The sequence below is a fragment of the Ammospiza nelsoni genome, chromosome 20, assembly GCF_027579445.1.
Source record: "Ammospiza nelsoni isolate bAmmNel1 chromosome 20, bAmmNel1.pri, whole genome shotgun sequence".
Taxonomy (NCBI): Eukaryota; Metazoa; Chordata; class Aves; order Passeriformes; family Passerellidae; genus Ammospiza; species Ammospiza nelsoni.
This window is the reverse complement of record NC_080652.1, coordinates 6231276-6251317: the sequence shown is the minus strand read 5'-3', so window position 1 is coordinate 6251317 and position 20042 is coordinate 6231276. Positions and strand designations below refer to the sequence as shown.

The 20042-nt window shown below is 61.9% G+C and overlaps 2 protein-coding genes across 3 annotated transcripts; one reads left to right on the top strand and one right to left on the bottom strand.

The window, feature by feature from the left end:
- Positions 1-9751: 9751 nt before the first annotated feature.
- Positions 9752-16016, top strand: CERCAM (cerebral endothelial cell adhesion molecule). The gene is made up of 13 exons (XM_059486439.1): positions 9752-9943; positions 11459-11569; positions 11751-11868; positions 11948-12082; positions 12171-12375; positions 12447-12566; positions 12677-12753; positions 12925-13031; positions 13136-13268; positions 13435-13562; positions 13639-13842; positions 14752-14988; positions 15632-16016. Exons 1-12 carry the CDS (start codon positions 9759-9761, stop codon positions 14984-14986), a joined length of 1758 nt encoding a protein of 585 aa, XP_059342422.1. The 5' UTR covers positions 9752-9758; the 3' UTR covers positions 14987-14988; positions 15632-16016.
- Positions 16017-17177: 1161 nt separating this feature from the next.
- On the bottom strand, positions 17178-19435 carry PTRH1 (peptidyl-tRNA hydrolase 1 homolog). 2 transcript variants are annotated; one of them, XM_059486515.1, is made up of 5 exons: positions 19196-19435; positions 18887-19106; positions 18624-18723; positions 17988-18033; positions 17178-17578 (listed from the first exon to the last, which is right to left on the bottom strand). In XM_059486515.1, the coding sequence occupies exons 2-5, from the start codon at positions 19080-19082 to the stop codon at positions 17393-17395; spliced, it is 528 nt and encodes a 175-aa protein (XP_059342498.1). In that variant the 5' UTR covers positions 19083-19106; positions 19196-19435; the 3' UTR covers positions 17178-17392. The 2 variants fall into 2 exon arrangements, with proteins under 2 accessions (XP_059342498.1, XP_059342497.1); XM_059486514.1 differs by having other exon boundaries at positions 18887-19407.
- Positions 19436-20042: the final 607 nt, after the last annotated feature.

Sequence of the window (20042 nt, the reverse complement as noted above, 5' to 3'; positions counted from 1 at the left end):
CCGAGCCGTTTGGCTGGTGGATTCATAAAGCCTCTCTGTTAGCAGGAGCCTTCCTCCGGCCGCCGTTCCGCGGGGGCTGCTCCGCTCCGAGGGGCGATGAGAGCCGTGCCCGCCGCCCGGAGCCGCTCCCGGCCAAACCCGCCCGGTGCCCGAGCGGCGGCGGGGCCGATCCTCGGCCCAGCGGAGACCGGAGCGGCCTCCGTGTGCCCGGGGCCAGCCGGGGCTGCGGCAGCAGGACCGGGAGAGCGTCCCGGTGCAGCGACACGGGGGGCACGCCAAGCACGTTAAATGAAATAAAGCCGCAATGTTAAAATAGATAAATAAATAAAGATAAGAAGGATAAACCGGCACGGAGCCGCAGGGCCGAGGTGCCCGCCCGCCGCCGGTCTGCGGCCCCACCGCCCCGGCCCAGCGCCGGTGCCCGAGGCTCGGCCCCTCCGTCGCTGCTGCCCGCTCGGGGTGCCCGTCCCGGGGCCGATCCGCCCGGGTTTGACGCAGTAACACCGAGCACCCTCGGCCGCGCCGAGCACGGCGGAGCCGCCGCCGGTGTTTCCTTAGTTTGCCTGAAATGCTGGCCCCGGGAGCGGTTACCTGCCGTGCCCCGGGCCCGGGGAAGGTCCGTCCTCCGTGCTGTGCCCCGAGAACCGTCCTGGAGCCCCGCCGGAGGAGGCGAAACCTCTGCTACAGATGTCCAGACACAATTCTTGGTTCGTACGGCTCCATCGCACAAGAATTGCGTTTGGACAATCAGGAGCGGAGATTCCCATCCCGGGGCTCGCGGGATCTTCCAGGGGGAATCCGGCTGGAGCCTGGAAAAGAAGGACACACCGGGCCCTGAGCCGGCTCCCGCCGCCCCCCGCTCCCGCTTCCCGGCCCCGCCGAGCCGCTGCTCCAGCCCCGACAAGTTTCGAGCGCAGCCGCGGCGTTTCGCATCCCGGGTTCCATTTAATGGCACCGCGAGGAGTTTAATTTTATCTACTTATTTCTTGCCCCTAAAAAAAAAAACCAAAAATTTGAAAAAAATAAAAATTTTAAAAGCAGCCTTATTAATAAAAAAGAAGAAAAAAAAAAAAAAGGAAAAAAAAAGAGAGAGAAAAAAATCCAACATAAAAAAAATTTAAAAGAAAAAAGAAAAAAAAAGGAACAAGAAAAAAAAAATAGAAAACGAAAAGCGACGATCCATCGCTGCCGGAGCAGCGCCGGTGGAGCGGGGGCTCGGTGCGCCGGGGCTGGCGGCCGCGGCGGGGCTCGGTGCCTCCGGCAGCCGCGGGGGTGATGCTGCGGGCACCGACTCCGGCCCCGCGCTGCAGCCGCGCCGCTCCTGCCTTGGAGAATCCACCAATTCCAAGCGGATCGCCTTCAAAATTCGTGCACTTTGAACAAATCTCCGAAATTTATAAATGACCGCTGGAGGGGAAATATTAATAATAATAATAATAAAAATAAAGGAAAAAGATGAAAAATCCAGGCTTCTTCCCCAGCCCCTCCTCACCGACCGGCGCCCACGAAGTTGGGAACAAATCCCCCCTCTCCAGGCGGGGAAAATCCCGGCCCGCTGCCGGCGCTTCCCCCGCCGATGCCGGTGCCGGTGGCTGCGGCCGCTCCGCGGCGGGGCCGGGCAGGTCGCCCCGAGAGCAGGCGGGGGCTGCGGGCGAGCGGCGGACCCCCGGCTGCCCGAGCCGCCCTCGGCCCCGGCGGCCCACGGGGCTCCGAGTTTCCACGGGGCGCGGAAAGTGCGTCCCGCGGGGGCGGAGCGGCGGCCCCCGCGGCTCGGCGGGGCACAGCGGCGGGGCTCCCGCGGCACCTGCTGCCGGCCCCGAGCCCGGCCGAGCTGTCGCGGCTCCGCCGCTTCCTCCACGCCGTATCCACCCGGGAGGGTCCCAAATCCGCCCGGGAGGGATGCGCACACCGGGGCTCTGCGGGCTGCGCCGGGGCCGGGCAGGGCTTTTAGTTGAACGGCACAACAATAAATGTGTTGCAGAGCCGGCGAGAAAAGAATGGGGATGACCTTCAATTGGTACTGGATTTGAATAACACCACGGGGTGATAAATGCCCATTGTGTTTTAGGAGTAATGAATCTCCACTGTCTCTATAGCACAGAAACAGCAGCTGCAACCTGGAGCCAGCCATCTCTTAAAGACACAGCTCCCCAAGCCCGGCTCCGGCCGGGCCCGCAGCCGCCGCTCCGCCGGGCCCGGGGCGCGGGGTGCGCTCTGCCCCGGGGGCTCGGCGCCCAGCCCCGGGCACGGCTGCGCTCGGCCCCACTCGGGGTTGCGGGGATCCCCCCGAGCCGCCGGGCAGAGCTGGGCCTGGGGTCCCCTCCCAGCCGCTCGGCCCCCCTTGGAGACCCCCTCCGTTCTGCTGCCGCGGGAGCGACCCTGCCCGGGTACCCCCCGGGCTGCGGGGTCACCTGCACCCCAACTCGGCCCCCCAGCGGCAGGGAAAGTGCTGGGGATAAATAATGCTCATTGTTTTGCCCTAATGAATATTACCGAAGTGCCAGGCCGGCAGCTGCGGGCTCGGCCGGAGGAGCGGGGACATCGCCGGGGACCCCCAGCCCCAGCCTGCCCGAGGTCCCCGCAGCCAAAGGGAAGAGCCTGGAGGTGTCCGGCGCCTTCTCCACGGCTGCCTGTCCCCGCCCGGGGTGTCACAGGGGTCCCTGGGCAGGGCTGGACGGGAGCCTGGAAGTGTTCGCCATGGAGATCCCGCTTGTCCTCGCCTTCCCTCTGTCCTCACACCGGGGCTGGGCACACGGGGACAGGGATTGGTGAGCGCTGGGACAGAAACTCCCGCAGCCCCAGGGATGCAGGGTGACCCCAGCCTCTGTCCCCAGCCCTCAGCAGTGTCCCCTGCCTTAGGCCTCACCCCTGGAGCCCAGGGGCAGCGTCAGAGACCGTCAGGCCCAAACCCTGAGCAGGGCCCAACAGGGCAGCGATCTGCGGGTGGACATTGCTTCCCACAGAGTCTCGATCCCTCCCTGGGAGGTTTTGCCCACCCTGAAGAGGCGTGAAGGTGTCCCAGGGCTTGGGAACAGCCCCGTCCTCACAGCCCCTTCCCCGTGGGCCAGGGCCAGGGGGATGCCCAGCTCCTGCCACAGCCATGCATCTCCCTTGGAAAGGCTCCTCTGCATCCCAGCACATCCCTGCCAGCGCTAGTAGCAATAAACCCACTTCCTACGAGTGTGAAAACCAAAAGAAAGCCAGCATTTAATAAAAAGAAAAAAGAGCAGCAGCAGCTGAAGGGCCCTGAGCTGGGTTGCAGCCATTGCCTGGGACTGGCCACTCTTTGGGAAGCAGGAGCCATGCGAGGGAAGCCCCTGTCGCTGCTGCTCCGGGTGTTCTGGCATTGTTTTAGCCCCGGACCTTTTAACTTGTTTTAATTCCTAACGCTTCCCACCACCCTTTTTTTTTTTTTTTTTTTTTTTTTAAGTCTCTTTCCCAAATCTCAGCCGAGTTAATGAAGTTATGTGATCCTATAAATGTTAATTGTCTAAACTTCTCTTCTCTCCCCAGTTTTTTTTTAGGTTTTTTTTTCTTTTTTTTTAATCTCTCTCCTCCTTGCTGCTTTCTGCTCCACTTGTAATAAAGAAAATATCTTGGCTGGTCTTAGCCAGTTGCTTGGCAACCTCAATAGAAAAAAAGAGAACAGAATGTAACCAATCCCGAGACAACCGAAAGATTTTGGTGACATGTGACCTCTCGGAAAAGGGCAGCCTTAAACTGTCCCTTCTGTCCTTTGCTCTGACCATTAGGGTCTCTTGCCCTCCTTCCCCCCCGGTTCCTTACACCAATAAATATGGATTAGTGAAATACTTTTTCCCACACTGATGAAAAGCCGGGATTGATCTTTCCACCTCCTTTATCTACCAACCTGACAAGTTTCTAAACAAAATTAAGAGGGAAGAGGCGAAAGGAGCCCTCGCAGGTTGCGCGGCCGGGGATGGATCCTGCCCCGCCGTGGGTTGGGGGGTCCCCGCGGGGCGCTGGCGCCGGGGCCGCTCTGCTCAGCTGCTCCCGCTCTCCGTGCGCTGGGGAGAGCCCCTCGCACGGCTCCAGCCAGTTAACAAATTAAAATGTAGCTCTTTTGACCCAAAATGGGGGGAAAAATAAGGCCCTGGGCAAGCCCTGCTCTCCCTCGATGGGCGCCAGGGTGTCCTGGGCAGAGCCGTCCTGCTCCTCGCCGCGGAGCCCCAGCTCGGGGGAAGTTGTCTGCAAATTTCATCCTGGAAAAAAAAAAAAAAAAAAAAAAGCAACAAACCCACAACATGATGTCATTGATGTCATTGGCTTTCTGGTGGAGCCCGCGGCGCCCCTCCACCTGCCGCGGGCGCTGCTTGGCCGGGAGCCTCGGCAGGAGCGGAGCCTCGGAGCGATGGTCCCAGCCCGGCACAGCCTGAGCGCTCGGGCATCGCTGCCGCCCTCCCGGCTCCCCCAGGCTCCGGGGCGGTCAATGCCTCTTTCACCAGCACTTCCCCACTTCCCCTAAAAGCATCACCTTGCCAGCTCCCTTCCTCCCACCAGCTGCCAGGAAAAAAAAATTAGGGCAAGGACAGGGAGAGAGAGCAAAACCAATGAACTTGTTTCCAGCTTTTCCTTCGGATCAGCCGTCCAGCACCGGGAGAAAAACATTTCTCCTGTAAAAACCTCCCCTCTCCGTGCAGGCTCCCATCCCGCCGTCCCGGGGACACGCTGGACACTCGGTCTCAGCTCGGCAGCAGAAGACACCGTAAGTCGCCTACTTAAACAGTTTCCTGATTTTTGTTTTTGTTGGTTTTTTTTTGTGGGGCGGTTGTGCCACGGTTTAGGGGCTGAGACCCACGGGGATGGAGGAGGAGGGTGGGACAGGGGGCAGCTGCAAACAGGGGGGTTTGTGGGGGGCGCAGGCTGCGAGGTGCGGGCAGGGCGGGCACGGGGCAGGGCGGGCAGGGCGGGCACGGGGCAGGGCGGGCACGGGGCAGGGCGGGCAGGATGGGCACCGGTGGTGTCCGTGCCGGCGGTGCTGGGTGCCGGCAGCCCCGGGGTGCACAAAGCCCCTTTGAGCTCCTCACAGAGGAGCTGCTGATCCCCGGCCGGCCCTCGGAACCGGAATGGGCACTGCAGGGGAGGATGGAGCCCTGGGCACCCGGCCGGGCTGGCGGGGAGGAGAGCTCAGGGCTCTGGGTCTGGGACAGCTGCCCGTGGGGGCCTGGTCCCATCTGACCCCAAAACATGGGCTGGTGCCCGGGGAATGGGGAGCTGTGGGGAGCAGGGGGTGCCCCAGCCATCCCACGTGGGGATGGGGACTCTCCCTCCCTCCCAGCACGGGGCACGGTGACACCCGCGAAGCCACCGGGCTGCGCTCTCCGGGGTGGCCGCGGGAAGGCTGCGGTACGGACTGGAGGGGCAGGTGGGACCAAATGGGACCCAGTGGCACCTGCTGGCACCCGGTGGGACCCGGTGGGACCCGGTGGGACACAGAGGGACCCGGTAGGCCCTGGCAGCCCTGCTGCCGAGGCCGGCTGGCCAGGCACAATACCCCGGCCCCTCTCCTGAGCCGCCGCCGAAGCCCCTTTCCCAGCGCCGAGCGCCTTTGTCTCGCCTTTGTGATGGAAAGAGCCCCCCCTCCTAAATCACTGCCCTGACACCCCCATTGTCTCCTTCCCGGGGAGGTTTGAAGCTCCCCCCCCCTCGAGGTCAGGAATGTGGCCGGTTTCTATTGGGACGGAGGAGCGGGGCTGGGTGGGGGGCTGCGGGGTCACGCCGGCTCGGCGGGTCAGCCCGAAAACAAAACCTTTTGAAATACCTACTCTCCATCACTGCCAACATTGTCCCCTGCCAGCGGGGGCCTGGCACGGCCCCTCGACGCCTCCAGCCCGGCCGCTGCCCACCCCAGCGGTCAGCAGCTGGGGGGGACAGAAGGGTATTGTGCCGGAGGGGACAGCTTTGTTTGCGGTCACAGCTGCCCCGGGCTGGGACGGGACCGACCGTCAGCCCCACCGGGGTGAGAGGAGGGAGGGACAGAGGGGACGGTCAGTGCATTGCGGGGGGACCCGGTCCTGGGGTACCCCTCTGTCGCTGTCCCTCTGAGCTGTGGCACTGGGGGGACACGGGGCAGCTCCCTGTTGTCCCTCAGGATGTGCAGCCTCTCCTAGCGTTGGTTTCCTGCCTCAGTTTCCCCTTGCTGTGGGAGGTGTCCCTGTGCCCGCTGACAGGTGCCTGGGGTCCCTTTGATACCCAGGGCACTGCTGGCCCTGATGGCAGAAGATGTGGTGCAGACTGGGGAGCAAAGGGCCCATTCTGAGGCTGTGCCAGCTGTGCCACCCAGGAGGGGCAGGACTGGGCCACTGCAGGGCTTGGATGTGGCTCCAAGGGTGGCAGTGCCTTGCAGGTGGAGCAGAGCACGGATTCCTGCTCCCAGCAGGACATGAAGGACCCCCAGGAAGCCTTCACACCCCCAGGATTTCACAGGAAATCCCACCAGGAATACCCCAGTGGGTCTCCCAGTGGGTTGGGGTTTGGGGGACGCTGGCAGTGTGTCCCTGCCCCGTTTAGAGTGGCACAAATCTCCCTTTCCCCACAGCCAGGATGAGAATGCTGCTCCCATCAGCTCCCCCGGCTCCTCTGGCACAGCCTCTCTTGGGTGGGCCAGAATCCCCCCGGGTGGCCAAAATCCCTCCCAGGATGGCCCAAATCCCCCCACGATGGCGGAAATTCCCTTGCATTTTTCTGTGTGGGAAGATCTGTGGGTTTTGCTCGCTGCAGAAGCAGCCTGGGAGGAGGAAAGTGGAGCAGGGCCCGTGGATGTGATGGGTTTAGCAGAGACCTGGAAGGAAAACGCATCTGAGAGGGGAGCGCTGGCCTCCTGAGCTACCCAACAGCTGGGAGGTGGGGAAAACATCTGGAACAGCTGGAGTGGTGCAGGATGAGGGGTTTGCATTGCAGAGGGTGTGGTGGATTCACAGGCGCTCCCTTGGTTCCAGAGTTCCCCCTGGGCAGGGAGGGCTCTGTGCCTCAGTTTCCCCAGCAGGAAACAGGGCTGATGTTTTGAGGCTGGGTAAGCCAGGGGAGGTCTGGAGAAAGCATGTCTGGAGGGGAGAGCATCATTTGGGCAATGTCACAGCCTGGGAATGGGGAATCTTGGGAGTACCATGGACTTTGGGCAGCTAGTTGGGTGCCCAGGATGTTTTTTCTTGTGAAAAAAGATTAATAAAAATGTTTTATTGACCAAGGGACTTGTAGTGGCCTTGGCCATGAACACACAGTGAATTTCTGCATTTATAGATACATATATAAATACATACATATCTTTATATATTTGCCTTTTGCAGCCAAGGTTGAGCCTTTTAAAGCAGAAAAATAGGAAGTTTGAGGGAACTGGAGCTTTTCAAAGCTTTGCTGAAAATCCTAGAAAATTTCAAGGAAGGGGTGGAGAGAGGTGGGAGGTAACCAAAATCCTCATCCCTGGGTCCAAGAGCAACTTTTTCCTGTAAAAAATAGAAAACATACTCCTGTAAACGTTGTGCAGGGCTGCTCCTGCCTGGAGCCTTGGGGATGAAGGTGTTTTCCAGGCAGGATGCTTGCAGGCTGATACTGGCTCTGTACTGCAGGTATCACCATGAGTGCACGGAGCTGTGAGATGTCCTGAGCCCCCTGGGGACACCCTGGGCCCTGTGGGGACCTGCCAGCTGCCCTTCAGTCCCGCTCCTGGGGCACAGGAGCTGTCACAGCCCAGTCGTGGTGCACATGGAGATGCTGAGCCACAGCACGGAGCTGGGTGGGCTGTCACCCTGAGGGGCACACAGCAGGAGCCCTGACAGGAATCTCTCTGTCCCCTTTAGCTCACCCAGGGTTGTTTTTGCCCCAAACTGCCCATAAGGTGCCTCTTGGCCATCAGTGGCCTCTGAGGGTCCTTTGTGAGCAGCCAGGATGTGAGGGGAAGGCAGATTGCAAAGGCAGGGATAGTTCTGACCCCAGCTGAGCTTGGGAGGGCAGGCACAGGATGCTCTGTCCCTCTGCCACTCCCAGCCTGTGTGTGTGCAGCACATTTCACGGGCCCCTGCCTCAGTTTCCCTGTGTCACAGGGGCAGCCCCCCTTCCTCTGCCTGCTTTGGGGGTGAAGGGGCTGTGGGAAGGGCAGGGCCCCCCTCTCTTTGCTCTGGAACCCACGGCTGGGGAGTGTTGTGAGGGCTGTACAGGGCAGTGGGGCCGTGGCTGTGCTTGGCTGGCTGAGCTGTGTGGGGTGCCAGGGGAAGGGCAGGTCCAGCTGGCACCCTGAGGGACAACGCAGGGATGGAGGGATGAAGAGATGAAAAAGAAAAGGGATGCAGGGATGAAGAAGAGCAGGGATGAAAGAACGGAGGGGTGAAGGGCTGGAGGGGTGTGGGGATCGGGGATATAGGGATGATGGAATGCAGGGATGAAGAAAGGCAGGGAGAGAAGGTTATAGGGACGTGGGGATCGGATGCAGCTCGGGCCGAGCGCGGGCTCCCCGCCGAGGGCCGGGAGGGGGCAGCAGCGGCCGCTGCTGCGGGGGCGGTGCCGGGGGTGTCCCCGAGGGCCGGGGGGTGGCCCGGGGCATTCCCGCTGCTCTGCAGCCCTCGCTCCGTCCCGGGCTGCGGGGCTGCCCCTCGTTCAGCCTCACGGGTGGGTCCCGACACGGACACGGGTGGGTCCGGCCCTGCTGGGCTCTGCTGGGCTCTCGGGCTCCTGCTCCTTCCCGCAGCTCCTCCATGGCTGGGAATTCCCGGCTGCGCTGGCGCCGAGCCCTTCCCGAAATACTTGTCCGAGCCGGGCTGTAAACAGCATTTTTCTCTCCTTGCAGTCGCTGCCGGGTCCTGTGAGTCCCCCGCTCTCTCTGCTGATTCTTTCAGGTGTTCCGGGTTGTTCACTTCCCGACCCCTCTGCTGCACCCCAGTGGAGCCCCGGGGGGACACGGAGCCGGCGACAGCAGCTGCCCGGGCACCCTGACCCTGGCACGGGTGGACACAGTTCGGCCTCGTGTGGCACCCACCCGTGCCTCAGCAGGGCTCGGTGCCAGCGCAGTGAGAGGGGCCGGCATCGCTGTGGGGAGCAGCAATGTCTCCTCGCGGAGTCACTGCCCGCCCTGCAGGACACGAGCACCCCAGGCCTGCGCTGCTCCCGGAGCTGACGGATGTATTTATGGATTGGGTGGAAAACCAGAAGGGTTGGTCGAACATCCCACAGGCCCCGGGCCTGCCCCTGCCCGCGGCTCGGACACGTCGCAGACACGCCTGAGGGCCTGGGAATGGCCAGCCATGGGGACAGCCATGGGGACAGCCATGGGGACAGCCTGGGGGGACACGGCTCACAGGGGTGGGCTGCCCTGGTGAGGACGGCAGCCAGAACCCCCACTCGCCATGCAAGCCCCCCTCAGCCACAAACCTCTCTGGCCATGATCCCTTGTCCATGAGCCCCCTGGCGATGCTGCCCCCGGCAACCCTTGGCCATATTGCCGCAAACCATAACCCCCTCTCCCATCCCATTGCCCACCCACCCAGGGCACCGTGGGGACCCGCCCGTGTGCCGTGGGGATGCCCTGGAGCATCCTCGGGAGGGGGTCCCAGGGTGTCCCCGCTCTCTCGCCCCCCAGCCATGGGCTCTGCGCGGCTCTGCACCGATTTCGGGTCTATTTAAGGCAGCCCGACCCAGCCCGGCCCCCGGGGCTCGCTGCGGCGGCGGGGCCGGGCCGGGGCCGGGGCGGGGGGTGCGCTGAGCACGGCGGGTCCCAGCCCGCCCCTTCCCCGCCCGCCGCCTCCGCCATGGGCGCCGCGGGGCCGCTCTGCGCCCTCCTCCTGCTGCTGGCCACCGGCACCGGCACCGGCACCGGGCCGGCCCCACCGCGCCTGGTGCTCGCCCTCCTGGCCCGGAACGCGCAGCACTCGCTGCCGCACTGCCTGGGAGCCCTGGAGCGCCTGGACTATCCCGCGGGCAGCATCGCCCTGTGGTGAGGCTGCGGGACCCCGGGGGAGCGGGCAGAGAGTGGCGCGGGTCCTGGGGGAGAACAGGGCTGTGGGGAATGGGCATCGCGGGGGAGCCGGGATGCTGCAGCCACAGGGACCGCGGGGATAGCGGGGAGCCCCGGGGAACGGGGATGGGGGGGGGAAGGAGGGTCCGGGGATTAGCGGAGGCTGTGAGGGGAATGGAGAGCCGAGGATAGCAGGGACCCGGAGGAAAACGCGGGAGAGTGGGGGAACTGGGGGCTCTTGGGTGCACAGAACAGATTCGAAGGAATGGGAAACTGCGGGGGAATGGGGATCTTTAGGGGAAAGGGACCTTCGGGAGGAACAGGGTGGCAGCGTCCCCAGCCCCACAATGCGAGGGGTGGCTCTGCCCCGTGTGTGGGACCCCGCAGGGCAGCGGGAGGGGCTCGGGCTGCCCCGCGGTGCAGGGCTGGACCCCAGCCTTTCCCCTGAGGGAGCCGTGGGGCCGATGAGAGCGGGCACCCCCGGGCACAAGGGGATTATGCATCACTGGGACAGGCTCTGCCGTGCCCCTCCCCGCCGGGCTCACTCTCGGGCTCCCTTTCCCAAATTCACCCCCAAGCCCCTTTACCGTGCCGGGGATTGGCTGGAAGAGGAGTCTCCTGTCTCCTCGCCGCGCCACTGCCGTCTGTCGCCTGAGCTTGTCGGAAACTTTTCTGCAGCTGCTTTGGCGGGGGAGCTGAGGCGGGGGATCCTGGCGGGGCTGAGGCGGGGGTCGGCTGCCGGCAGGGGAAGGGGAAGGGGAAGGAGAAGGAGAAGGGGAAGGGGAAGGGGAAGGGGAAGGGGAAGGGGGGTCCTCACCTTTACCCACTGCACCCCCGGGAATCCCTGGCCACAGGATCCTGCAGGGAGTTTCAAGAGCAGCCCGTGGAGCTGGGGGGATACAGATCTTGCTTTCTTCCCTCAAATCCCCATGACACCAGTGCCTGGGGGATGTGCCGGGCTCTTTGACAGGTTCGAGGAGTGTGGGAACTTGGGGTTTGGCCCAGTGCAAGGTGGGCTCAGCTCTGTCTGTGCTGCATTGTTCTGAGGACGGGTGGGAGAGTTGGGAATGCTGATGGTGCCCAGCAAGGGAATATTCAGGAAGGGAGGTTTTTTGCTGTTGATTTTTTGCTGTTGAGTCCTTTCCTCTCACTGCTGGAACAGTGGGACGCACAGGAGTACTGTGGGGTGCAGGGACAGGGGGACAAAGCAGCTGTGCTGCTGTGCTCATGGTGGGCAGTCACAAGGCTGGGGTGAGGAGAACACGTCCAGGGCTGCCACTGGGATGCAGGGTGGCAGTGGCACCGAGGAAGAAATTAGCAGTTAGTGTTTCCCCTCCTGCCTGCACAGCCTTGGTTCCTTCAAATTACACGTTACATTCCCAGCAAGTCTGTCACTGGCTCAGTCTTTTGGTCCCATGAGCATTTCTAGTGCAGGGTGAGGTCCTGATTGTCCCTTGAGGAGGACCCGCAGAGGCTGATGTCCCCTCACCCCAGGTGTGCAACAGACCACAACTCGGACAACACGACAGCAATGCTGCAGGAGTGGCTGGGGGCCGTGGGGCAGGACTATCACTCGGTGGCCTTGAAGGTGCAAGAGGAGCCCAGGTGAGGCTGGATGGAGGCAGGTGTGGGCTGGGGGGCTCCTGGAGCAGCATCAACCCTCCCTGGCTGGGGACCAGGAGGAGCTCAGCGGAGTGGGGCTGACTCAGCCTGCCGGCAGGAACAGCCTGCACCGAGTTTGTGCATTCCCAGCGAGTGAGGTTAACCCCTGCCTCCCCCTGCCCAGCTCCTACCCTGATGAGCTTGGTCCCAAGCACTGGAGTGACAAACGCTATGAAAACGTGATGAAGTTGAAGCAGGAAGCTCTCACCTACGCCCGGGAGCAGCAGGCAGACTACATCCTGGTAAGGGACTTGGGGCACTGGTGGGGTGGAGGCTGAGGTGGGCTTCTCCATGTCTCCAGAACCTGTGCTGTCTCTGCAGTTCATGGACACTGACAGCATCCTGACCAACAACCAGACCCTCAAGTTCCTCATGGCGCAGAACAAGTCAGTAGTGGCCCCCATGCTGGACTCGCAGACCTTCTACTCCAATTTCTGGTGTGGCATCACACCCCAGGTGGGTCCCCAGAAATCCCTGGAGAATGAGACAGCCCCGTGGTGGAGGAGCTCTCTGCCATGGAGCACTGTGGGGTGTGATACTGCAGGGCTTCTATCGCCGCACACCCGACTACTTCCCCACCAAGAACCGGCAGCGCCGGGGCTGCTTCCGCGTGCCCATGGTCTACGCCACCTTCCTGATCGACCTGCGCAAGGAGGAGACCTCACACCTGGCCTTCTACCCACCCCACCCCAACTACACCTGGGCCTTCGATGACATCATTGTCTTTGCCTACTCCTGCCAGGAGGCTGGTGAGGGTGATGGGGGTTTTGGGGGTGCAGGGGCTGGGGGGGCTGTGCTGCTCACCTGTCTCGTCCGGCAGGTGTGGAGGTCCACGTGTGCAACCAGCAACACTTTGGTTACATCAATGTTCCTGTGAAGGCCCACCAGACGCTGGAGGATGATCATGCCAACTTTGTGCATCTCACGCTGGAGGCCATGGGTGAGTGCCCATGGGTGGAGAGGTCCTGGAGGCCTCCAGGTTCTGACAGGGCTGTCAGCCCCAGCTCCCAGCCAGGGGAATCTGGGCTCCACTGTCTCCTCTCTCCACAGTGGATGGTCCCCCCATGCAGCGCTCCAGGCACATTTCTCTCCTGCCCAGGCCGCTCACAAAAATGGGCTTTGATGAAGTAAGTGCTCAGTGGAGCTGCTCGTGTTCCCCTGTCCATCCCTCTGGTTGTGTCCGTCTCTCTGACTGCATCTATCCATGACAAAGGCTGAGCCTCTATCCCCATCCTGCAGTAGCCTCTGTGTGTCCCCCATGACAACATGTCCCATCGTTGGGGCTCTCCTCTTCCCAGATCTTCTTAATCAACCTGGTGCGGAGGCCAGACCGGCGGCAGCGAATGCTGGCATCCCTGCAGGAGCTGGAGATCATTCCACGGGTGGTGGATGCTGTGGATGGCAGGTGACCATGGGGGGACCACTCAGCCAGTCCCCTGGTGTCACCGTGGGGAGAGGACAGGGAGTGTCTGGTGGCACACCTCACTGATGCAGCCCCTTGCCTTGCAGCACCCTCAACAGCAGTGACATCAAGGTGCTGGGTGTGGACTTGCTGCCCGGGTACTACGATCCCTTCTCCGGCCGCACGCTCACCAAGGGCGAGGTCGGCTGCTTCCTCAGCCACTACAATATCTGGAAGGAGGTATGGGGCCACAGCGGCCACGGGGTCCCTAAGGGCCACCAGCAGTGGGCAGGGACCCTGTGAGCATCTCAGATGTCTGGAGGACCTGGGGAGAAGGGGTGTCCTGCAGGGTCAGTAGCCCCAGAGCAGTGCTGGGATGGGCTGGCACCTCTGTCCCCTCTCCCAGATCGTGTCCCGGGGGTTGGAGCGGTCGGTGGTGTTCGAGGATGACGTGCGCTTTGAGGCTGCCTTCCCAGCACGGCTGCAGCGGCTGATGGACGAGCTGGAGCGGGCACAGCAGGACTGGGACCTCATGTAGGTGCTGGGGCCAGGGGGATGTGGGGTGGGGGGCCCCAAGGCTGGCTCTCATGGCTCCCTGGCCACCCCACAGCTACCTGGGGAGGAAGCAGGTGAACGACGAGGATGAGGCGCCTGTGGAAGGCGTGCGGAACCTGGTGGTGGCCGGGTACTCGTACTGGACGCTGGCCTACGCCATCTCCCACCACGGGGCACAGAAGCTGCTGGCCACCAAACCCCTCTCCAAAATGCTGCCCGTGGACGAGTATTTGCCCATCATGTATGACAAGCACCCCAAGTAAGGAGCAGATTGTGCAGGAGGGTGCTGGCCTGGCCATGCCAATGTGGGACAATGTGTTTCTTCTCTGCCGTCACCACCTCACCCAGTTCCCCCCTTGCAGGCGTTACTCATGCTGGAGGAAAACATCTGTAGCATGAGCTCATTCTCAGCTCGCCGCTGCCTGGCCTCTGGCTGCTGGAAAATGGCCCTCTGCCAGCATGGGGTGGGGGAATGGGAATGGAGCTGGGGCTTGGTGTGGGCCCTGCACAGGGTCTTGGCCCCATGGCAAGGGGCAGGGAGCAGCCTGCTGTACCCTAGTGCTGGCGGGCTGTGCGGTTTCCTGCCCCTGGTTGAGGGACTCAGCCCCGATTTGGAGCCCTTTCATGCCCCTCTCTGGGGTGGGGGTCAGTGGAAAGGCTTTGTCTGGGCAGGGGGAGGCAATTTAGAGGGTGAGTGAGCACCAGTGGGTGGATGGGTGTCCTGGGAGAGAAGGGATTGGGAAACCCAATGAGCAGGATGGAGAAAAACATGGATCGGGCATGTAAAAGGCAGGCTGGAGGTGGACGGAAGAACAGATTAGGGCTCTGCACATGCACCAGCAGCAGCTGGAAGCCCCCTGCTTGCAGGCATAACAGCACCAGACAGCTCTGTCTCAGGGCCAGCTGGATGCTGTGCCAGAGACCCACTCTGTGCCAAGAGCCGGCCCCAGCTGGTGGGGAGCCACAGGTCCTGTCCTCTCTGTAATCCCTCCACAGTCCCTGCCCAGCGTTCCCCGGCTCCATGCCTGCTACCCCACATCCCTCTCTATTCCCTGCCCTACATGGAGCCTTCCCTGGGTGGTTGATTTGATTTTCCCAGTGCTTTTTCTCCTCTGTCTGCTCCTCTGTAAGCCAGTTTTTTCTCTTGGGTCTGCTCCCCTTTCCCCAGTGAGGATTACAAGCGGCACTTCTCCCCACGGGACTTGCTGGTGTTTTCAGCTCACCCCCTCCTGGTTTATCCCACTCACTACGCTGGGGACAGCAACTGGCTGAGTGACACCGAGACCTCCACCATCTGGGATGATGATGCCAAGAAGACTGACTGGGCTGGCTCGCAGAAGACACTGAGAGACTCACGGGGCAGCGCTGGCCACCTCCGCTCCACGGCCCGTGACGAGCTCTGATGGTGAGCAAGGCTGTGAGACCCAGGCACAGGGGACAGAGCAGCTGGGGAGTGTCTCCCTGCACGTGCCATGTTCAGATGTGTCCCACATGCCTAGCTTTTGTCATGGGCCAGCAGCTCTCCCTGTCAGACTCAAAGCATTGGGAAACAGGGACCAGACTGTCTCTTCCAGGTGGGGAAAGGGGTGGGGACACAGATGTCCCATGTGAGGCTGCACTGGGCTGGAGGGGATTTGGGGACAGGGCCCTCCATCCCCCTGAGTCCATGCTGCTCCCCAGCCCCTCAGATGAGGAAGGGAGAACGCTCCTTTTCCTGCTGCAAAAGTGTGGAAAGAGCTGTGGCATCTCCCAGGGGAACGTTTCAGCCCAGCACTGCTTGCTCCTCTCAGAAGTGTGTCTCCCTGGGGCTGTGGCCATGCAGGCAGGCAGGTGACCCACACTGGCTCAGCCCCAGGGCAGCATGGACACAGTTAATGCTGGGTCAGACTTTCCCTGCCTGAGGTTGCTTGTCCTGGCAGCAGAAGTGCCCTGGGAGCTGCCAGACCGGGGGAGGCTGGAACACAGCCCTCCCACTGCCTCGCTGCAGGCGTGAACACGCTGGGGCTGCTCCTGCCGTGACCACTGATGTCCGTGTCCGTGCCTCCTAGGGACGAGGGACTGTGATCCAGCTGGGAGCACCAGGGGCAAGGACCTTTTACTGCCCACTCCCACTCAGGAGATGCAGCTGCCCTGGACAGAGCCCCACAGGGTTCTTCGAATCTGCATGTGACAAATCCACCCAAGGCAGGATTTGCCCCAGGAAAGCCTTTCCCTGCCAAGTGGAGAGACCAGAGGAGCGCTGTGCTCCATCTCTGCTGAGGACACATCTCCAGGACAGTCCCAATCAATGCCAACTCTGCCATCTCCACCAGCCTGGACTTTGGGGAGTGGACTTTGGGCTGGCACACGTGGTGGCCTCCTGCCACTGACTGGGCTTGTCCCTCGTGCCGTGCCTGGGTGGAAGCCCAGGGAGGATTAAAGCAGACTGACTGAGCTGGTGTGCTGGGTGCTGACATTGCCCCAAGATCCCAGGTGTCACCCCAGTGCTGCAGATGAGAGGGTCTGGCAGTTCCCCCAGCTGGGAACTTTGGGAATAAAATCTGTAAGGGGGGAAGAGAGGGAAGGAGAGAGGTGGGGGGAGGGAAATTGAAGCTCACCCTTGGGGTTCGGGTGGGAAAGGTGGGTGGCATCTTCACAGAGCTCAGCTCTCCCCTGGGAGTGTAGGTGATGGAGCAACAGGTGGAGGCCTTGCTAGCAGACACCCAGAGAGATGTCTGAGACTACCAAGGGATTCGGGAAATCATCATTTGGGGCAGGTTGAACAGCTACAGCAGGGACCTTTGGAAGGAAAACAACCAGCTGCAGATCACACGGGACCTGAAGAGCCGAGTGGATCTCCTGGAGAACAGGGAGGAGTGCCTGTTCTGTAAGTGCAGGGTCCCAGCCAGTGTAGACATGGGTGAGGAATGGATGACAGGTTGGGCACACTTTTGCTTCCCAGCTTTTCCCCTTGCCCAGGCAGCTTCAGTGCTCCAGGAGCTGGGGATGGAGCAGAAGAATGTCTGGTGCCAGCTGGAGCAGAGCATGGAAGCGACAGAAACGCTGTGGTATACGTCAGCCAGCAAGTGTCCCGTGCTTGTTCCATCCTGCTGGGATGCAGGAGAGGAGCTGCCTTTGCTGGGTGTCTCAGTGTTCCTGGGTAGAACATGGCCAGCTGGGCAGGCCATGCTGGCACACCCAGCACTCTGGGACACAGCAGTGGTGAGGACACACTGCCTCAGTCTGTGCTCTCCACGAGACCTGCAACGGCTCTGTGGGAAGCCAGAACTCCTGCAGCTGTTGGAAACTCCACAGTTTCAGCCAAAACCACTGAACTCAAAAACACTGTGAGGCCAGCCCTGAAACTGCTGCAGCTCAGTCAGAGCAGCACGCTATGGGATTCCAGGCTCTCTGTGCTTGCCAGTTTCTCAGCAAGACTGAAGTGCCTTTGGACTCTACAGAGGTAGCTCCTATTGCTCCCCATTTCTCACTAGAAGCCTCCCTCCGAGGCTGTGCTGGTCAAACAGGGATGGGAACACGGATTTGAGCTGCAGTGCCAAGGACAACCCAAGCTTGGCAAGCGGCGCATGGAAGAGAGGCAGGAGCAGGCCAGAGTCAGGGTGAGGGTTTATTTCATTTCTGTGCCAAACTGAGGCGTGGAGCCTCTGCAGGGATTCAAGTGGGACACGAGCTGCCTGGATTGGTGTGGGCATGGAAGGAGGCTGCCCCAGCTCCCAGCCAGGCTGGGCCGGCTCTGCTCCAGCTCCCTGGTCACTCCAGAGTGCCTGCAGCACCCTGTCCATCAGCCACAAGGGTCCTGGGGGTTTGTGTCAGCCCCTGTCCCCTGGCTCTGCAGGTACTTGGCTCTGGATGTGCTCCAGCAGGCAGGTCACTGCCTGGGCCAGGATCTGCTCCAGCTTCTCCCTCTCCCCAGCACTGAACGGAGACAGGACATAGTTGGGCACTGTCACGTCACCCTCTGGCCGCCCGATGCCGATCCTGAGCCGGGTCATCTCCTGGGGAGGAAGGGAGAGAGCTGGGGGAGCTTCCCCTCAAGTGTGCAGGCAGAGTTAGGCACAGTGACAGTGCTGAGAGTGGGGCTGGGCAGTAAGGGAACAGCTCCTCATGTTTTCCAGGTGGTTTTGAGTGCTTGCTCCAAGAAACATAATTTTGGAAGAGGCTTTAGCTGGGCTGTGCTGAGATCCCAGGCTCCTGCCAGGGCTGGCAGAGGCACTCCAGCTAATTGTTTCCATGTCCTCCATGGCGGCCAAACAGACAACAGCCCTCCAGGATGACGGGGAAGGAGAAAAGGGGGAGAAGGGAGCAGGGGCTTGTCTAAGAGGAATCAGAAAACTGGGAGTGGGGGAACAAGCCATGCATTGAGGAGGGCACAGGATTGATCCCCTTCACCTGACACCCACTCACGTTGGACTGCAGAGCACTGATGCAGGATTGGACCCCATTGTGTCCCCTTGAGAGAGAAAGAGAAAACCCACACTTAGTTTGTAAGAGACACCCTCCCCATATAGCCCTGGGTCTCCTGCTGCATGAATGTGGGAACGTGGTCCCAGCCAAGGGCTGCAGTCCCCATGTCCTGGTTCTGCAGGAACATCCAGCCCTGGGGGCTCAGAGCAGTTGGCTGGGGGATTTAGGGAAGCAGGGCTAGGACAGCACATTCTGTTTGTGTCAGCTCTTGTCACAGCTGGTGCACGTGTGACTGAGCACTGGGACCCAACACCGTACCTGCCCCATCCCGCAGTGGAAGCTTTCCTAGGTTAAATGTTTGGTGCTGGGCAGGCACAGTAGAGGCAGAGTGCTATAAAAAACCCATGTGGGCTGAATCCAGCCCATAGCTGCTTCCAGGAGGCTCCCTGCCCTCCCTGCCAGGGCAGGAACTGGGAGGCTGCCCAAACAGCCAGCTGTTGCCTCTGCAATAGATCGAGTCCAGGACAAGAGCTAAAACATTGCAAGGCTGGAGCCAAGAACAGCCCATGAACGTGTAGGGGCATGTTAAAGCCTCAAACCAGCTCACACCATCAGGGAGCTGGGGCTACCCCATACCTTGCGCTGCCTCCCAGCTTGATTGCCACCTTGCCCAGGGCCTTGTCCAGGTCGTCGTGAACCAGGTAAATGTCTCCGGGGCCAAGGCTGTAGATCTCAGCTTTGGAAACAGAAATACAACCTAAGAAATGAGGGGAGACAGACTCACCAGGCCCTGACTCTGCAGAGTGGGGCTGTAGTGAGCCATGGAGGGCAAGGAGACAGCAGGGCTGTCACAGGGGGCTGGTGCCACTAGAGGCTTTGGGGCTGACCCAGTTGCTCACCAGCACTGGCAACGCTGAGCCCATTGAGGTTCATGAACCTCCGTGGCTTGAGCAGCACCAGCTCCAGGCCGTGGGCTGTGGCCAGGGCCACATCAGCACAGCACCGCTTGTCCACTCGCCAGCCCTCGGCCACCGCCAGCTGCCGGGCCAGCCGGTCCAGCACCTCCATGCCCACGCTGTGCCGTGTGCCTCGCATCCCGTAGTTGCCCAGGCCGGCCACCTGCATGACAGGTGTCAGCAGGGCTCTGACGGGCCACCATGAGGCCCTTGTCCCTGCACGGGCCTGATCCCCTCCAGCATGGCTCACACCTGCTCCCTCCATGCTCCCCGCAGCTGGCCGGGTCCTCACAGCCTCAATCCCCACAGCATTCCCTTCACTCTTCCTTCGGTGCCTCCCTCACAGCCCTGATCGTGCTGCCGGTGCTCGCCCATGACCTGATCCTCGCCGGCACTGCCCTCACAGCCCCGCTCCGTCTGCTCGGTTCACAGTCCTGATCCACCCTGTTCTCCTCACAGTCCCGTTCCCCCGTTCCTCTCACAGTCCATCTCCATTCGCTCCCCTCACAGCCCCGTTCCCCGTATTCCCCTCACAGTCCATCTCCATTCGCTCCCCTCACAGCCCCGTTCCCCCGTTCCTCTCACAGTCCATCTCCATTCGCTCCCCTCACAGCCCCGTTCCCCGTATTCCCCTCACAGTCCAGCTCCATGCGCTCCCCTCACAGCCCCGTTCCCCGTATTCCCCTCACAGTCCAGCTCCATTCGCTCCCCTCACAGCCCTGTTCCCCGTATTCCCCTCACAGTCCAGCTCCATGCGCTCCCCTCACAGCCCCGTTCCCCGTATTCCCCTCACAGTCCAGCTCCATTCGCTCCCCTCACAGCCCCGTTCCCCTGACAGTCCAGCTCCCCCCGCCCTCACCATGGCGCGCGGCCCCGCCCGCCCCACGAGCGCTCGCGCGCTCCCCGCCACCTCCGCCGCCAGCATCGCCCTCCTTGCCCGCGTGACGTCACTGCCCCGCGCCGCTCAGCGCCCCGCCCACATCGCCATCTTGGTTACGGGCAGCGCCGCCATCTTTCTAGCGGGCGGCGGGGCGGTGTCACGGGCGGTGTCGCGATGTCGGGGCGGTGTCGTGGGTGCTTTCGCGGTGTCGGGGGCGGT

Bases quoted from the DNA above. Each gene is read 5' to 3' on its own strand.
- PTRH1 (XM_059486514.1), bottom strand. From the start codon at position 19,208: ATGGAGGGAGCAGGTGTGAGCCATGCTGGAGGGGATCAGGCCCGTGCA. The intron at 18,724-18,886 runs GTGAGCAACTGG...CTGTTTCCAAAG, and splicing joins GCTCAGCGTTGCCAGTGCTG to CTGAGATCTACAGCCTTGGC. The intron at 18,034-18,623 runs GTATGGGGTAGC...TTCTCTCTCAAG, and splicing joins AAGCTGGGAGGCAGCGCAAG to GGGACACAATGGGGTCCAAT.
- CERCAM (XM_059486439.1), top strand. From the start codon at position 9,759: ATGGGCGCCGCGGGGCCGCTCTGCGCCCTCCTCCTGCTGCTGGCCACC. The intron at 9,944-11,458 runs GTGAGGCTGCGG...CCCTCACCCCAG, and splicing joins GCGGGCAGCATCGCCCTGTG to GTGTGCAACAGACCACAACT. The intron at 11,869-11,947 runs GTAAGGGACTTG...CTGTCTCTGCAG, and splicing joins AGCAGGCAGACTACATCCTG to TTCATGGACACTGACAGCAT.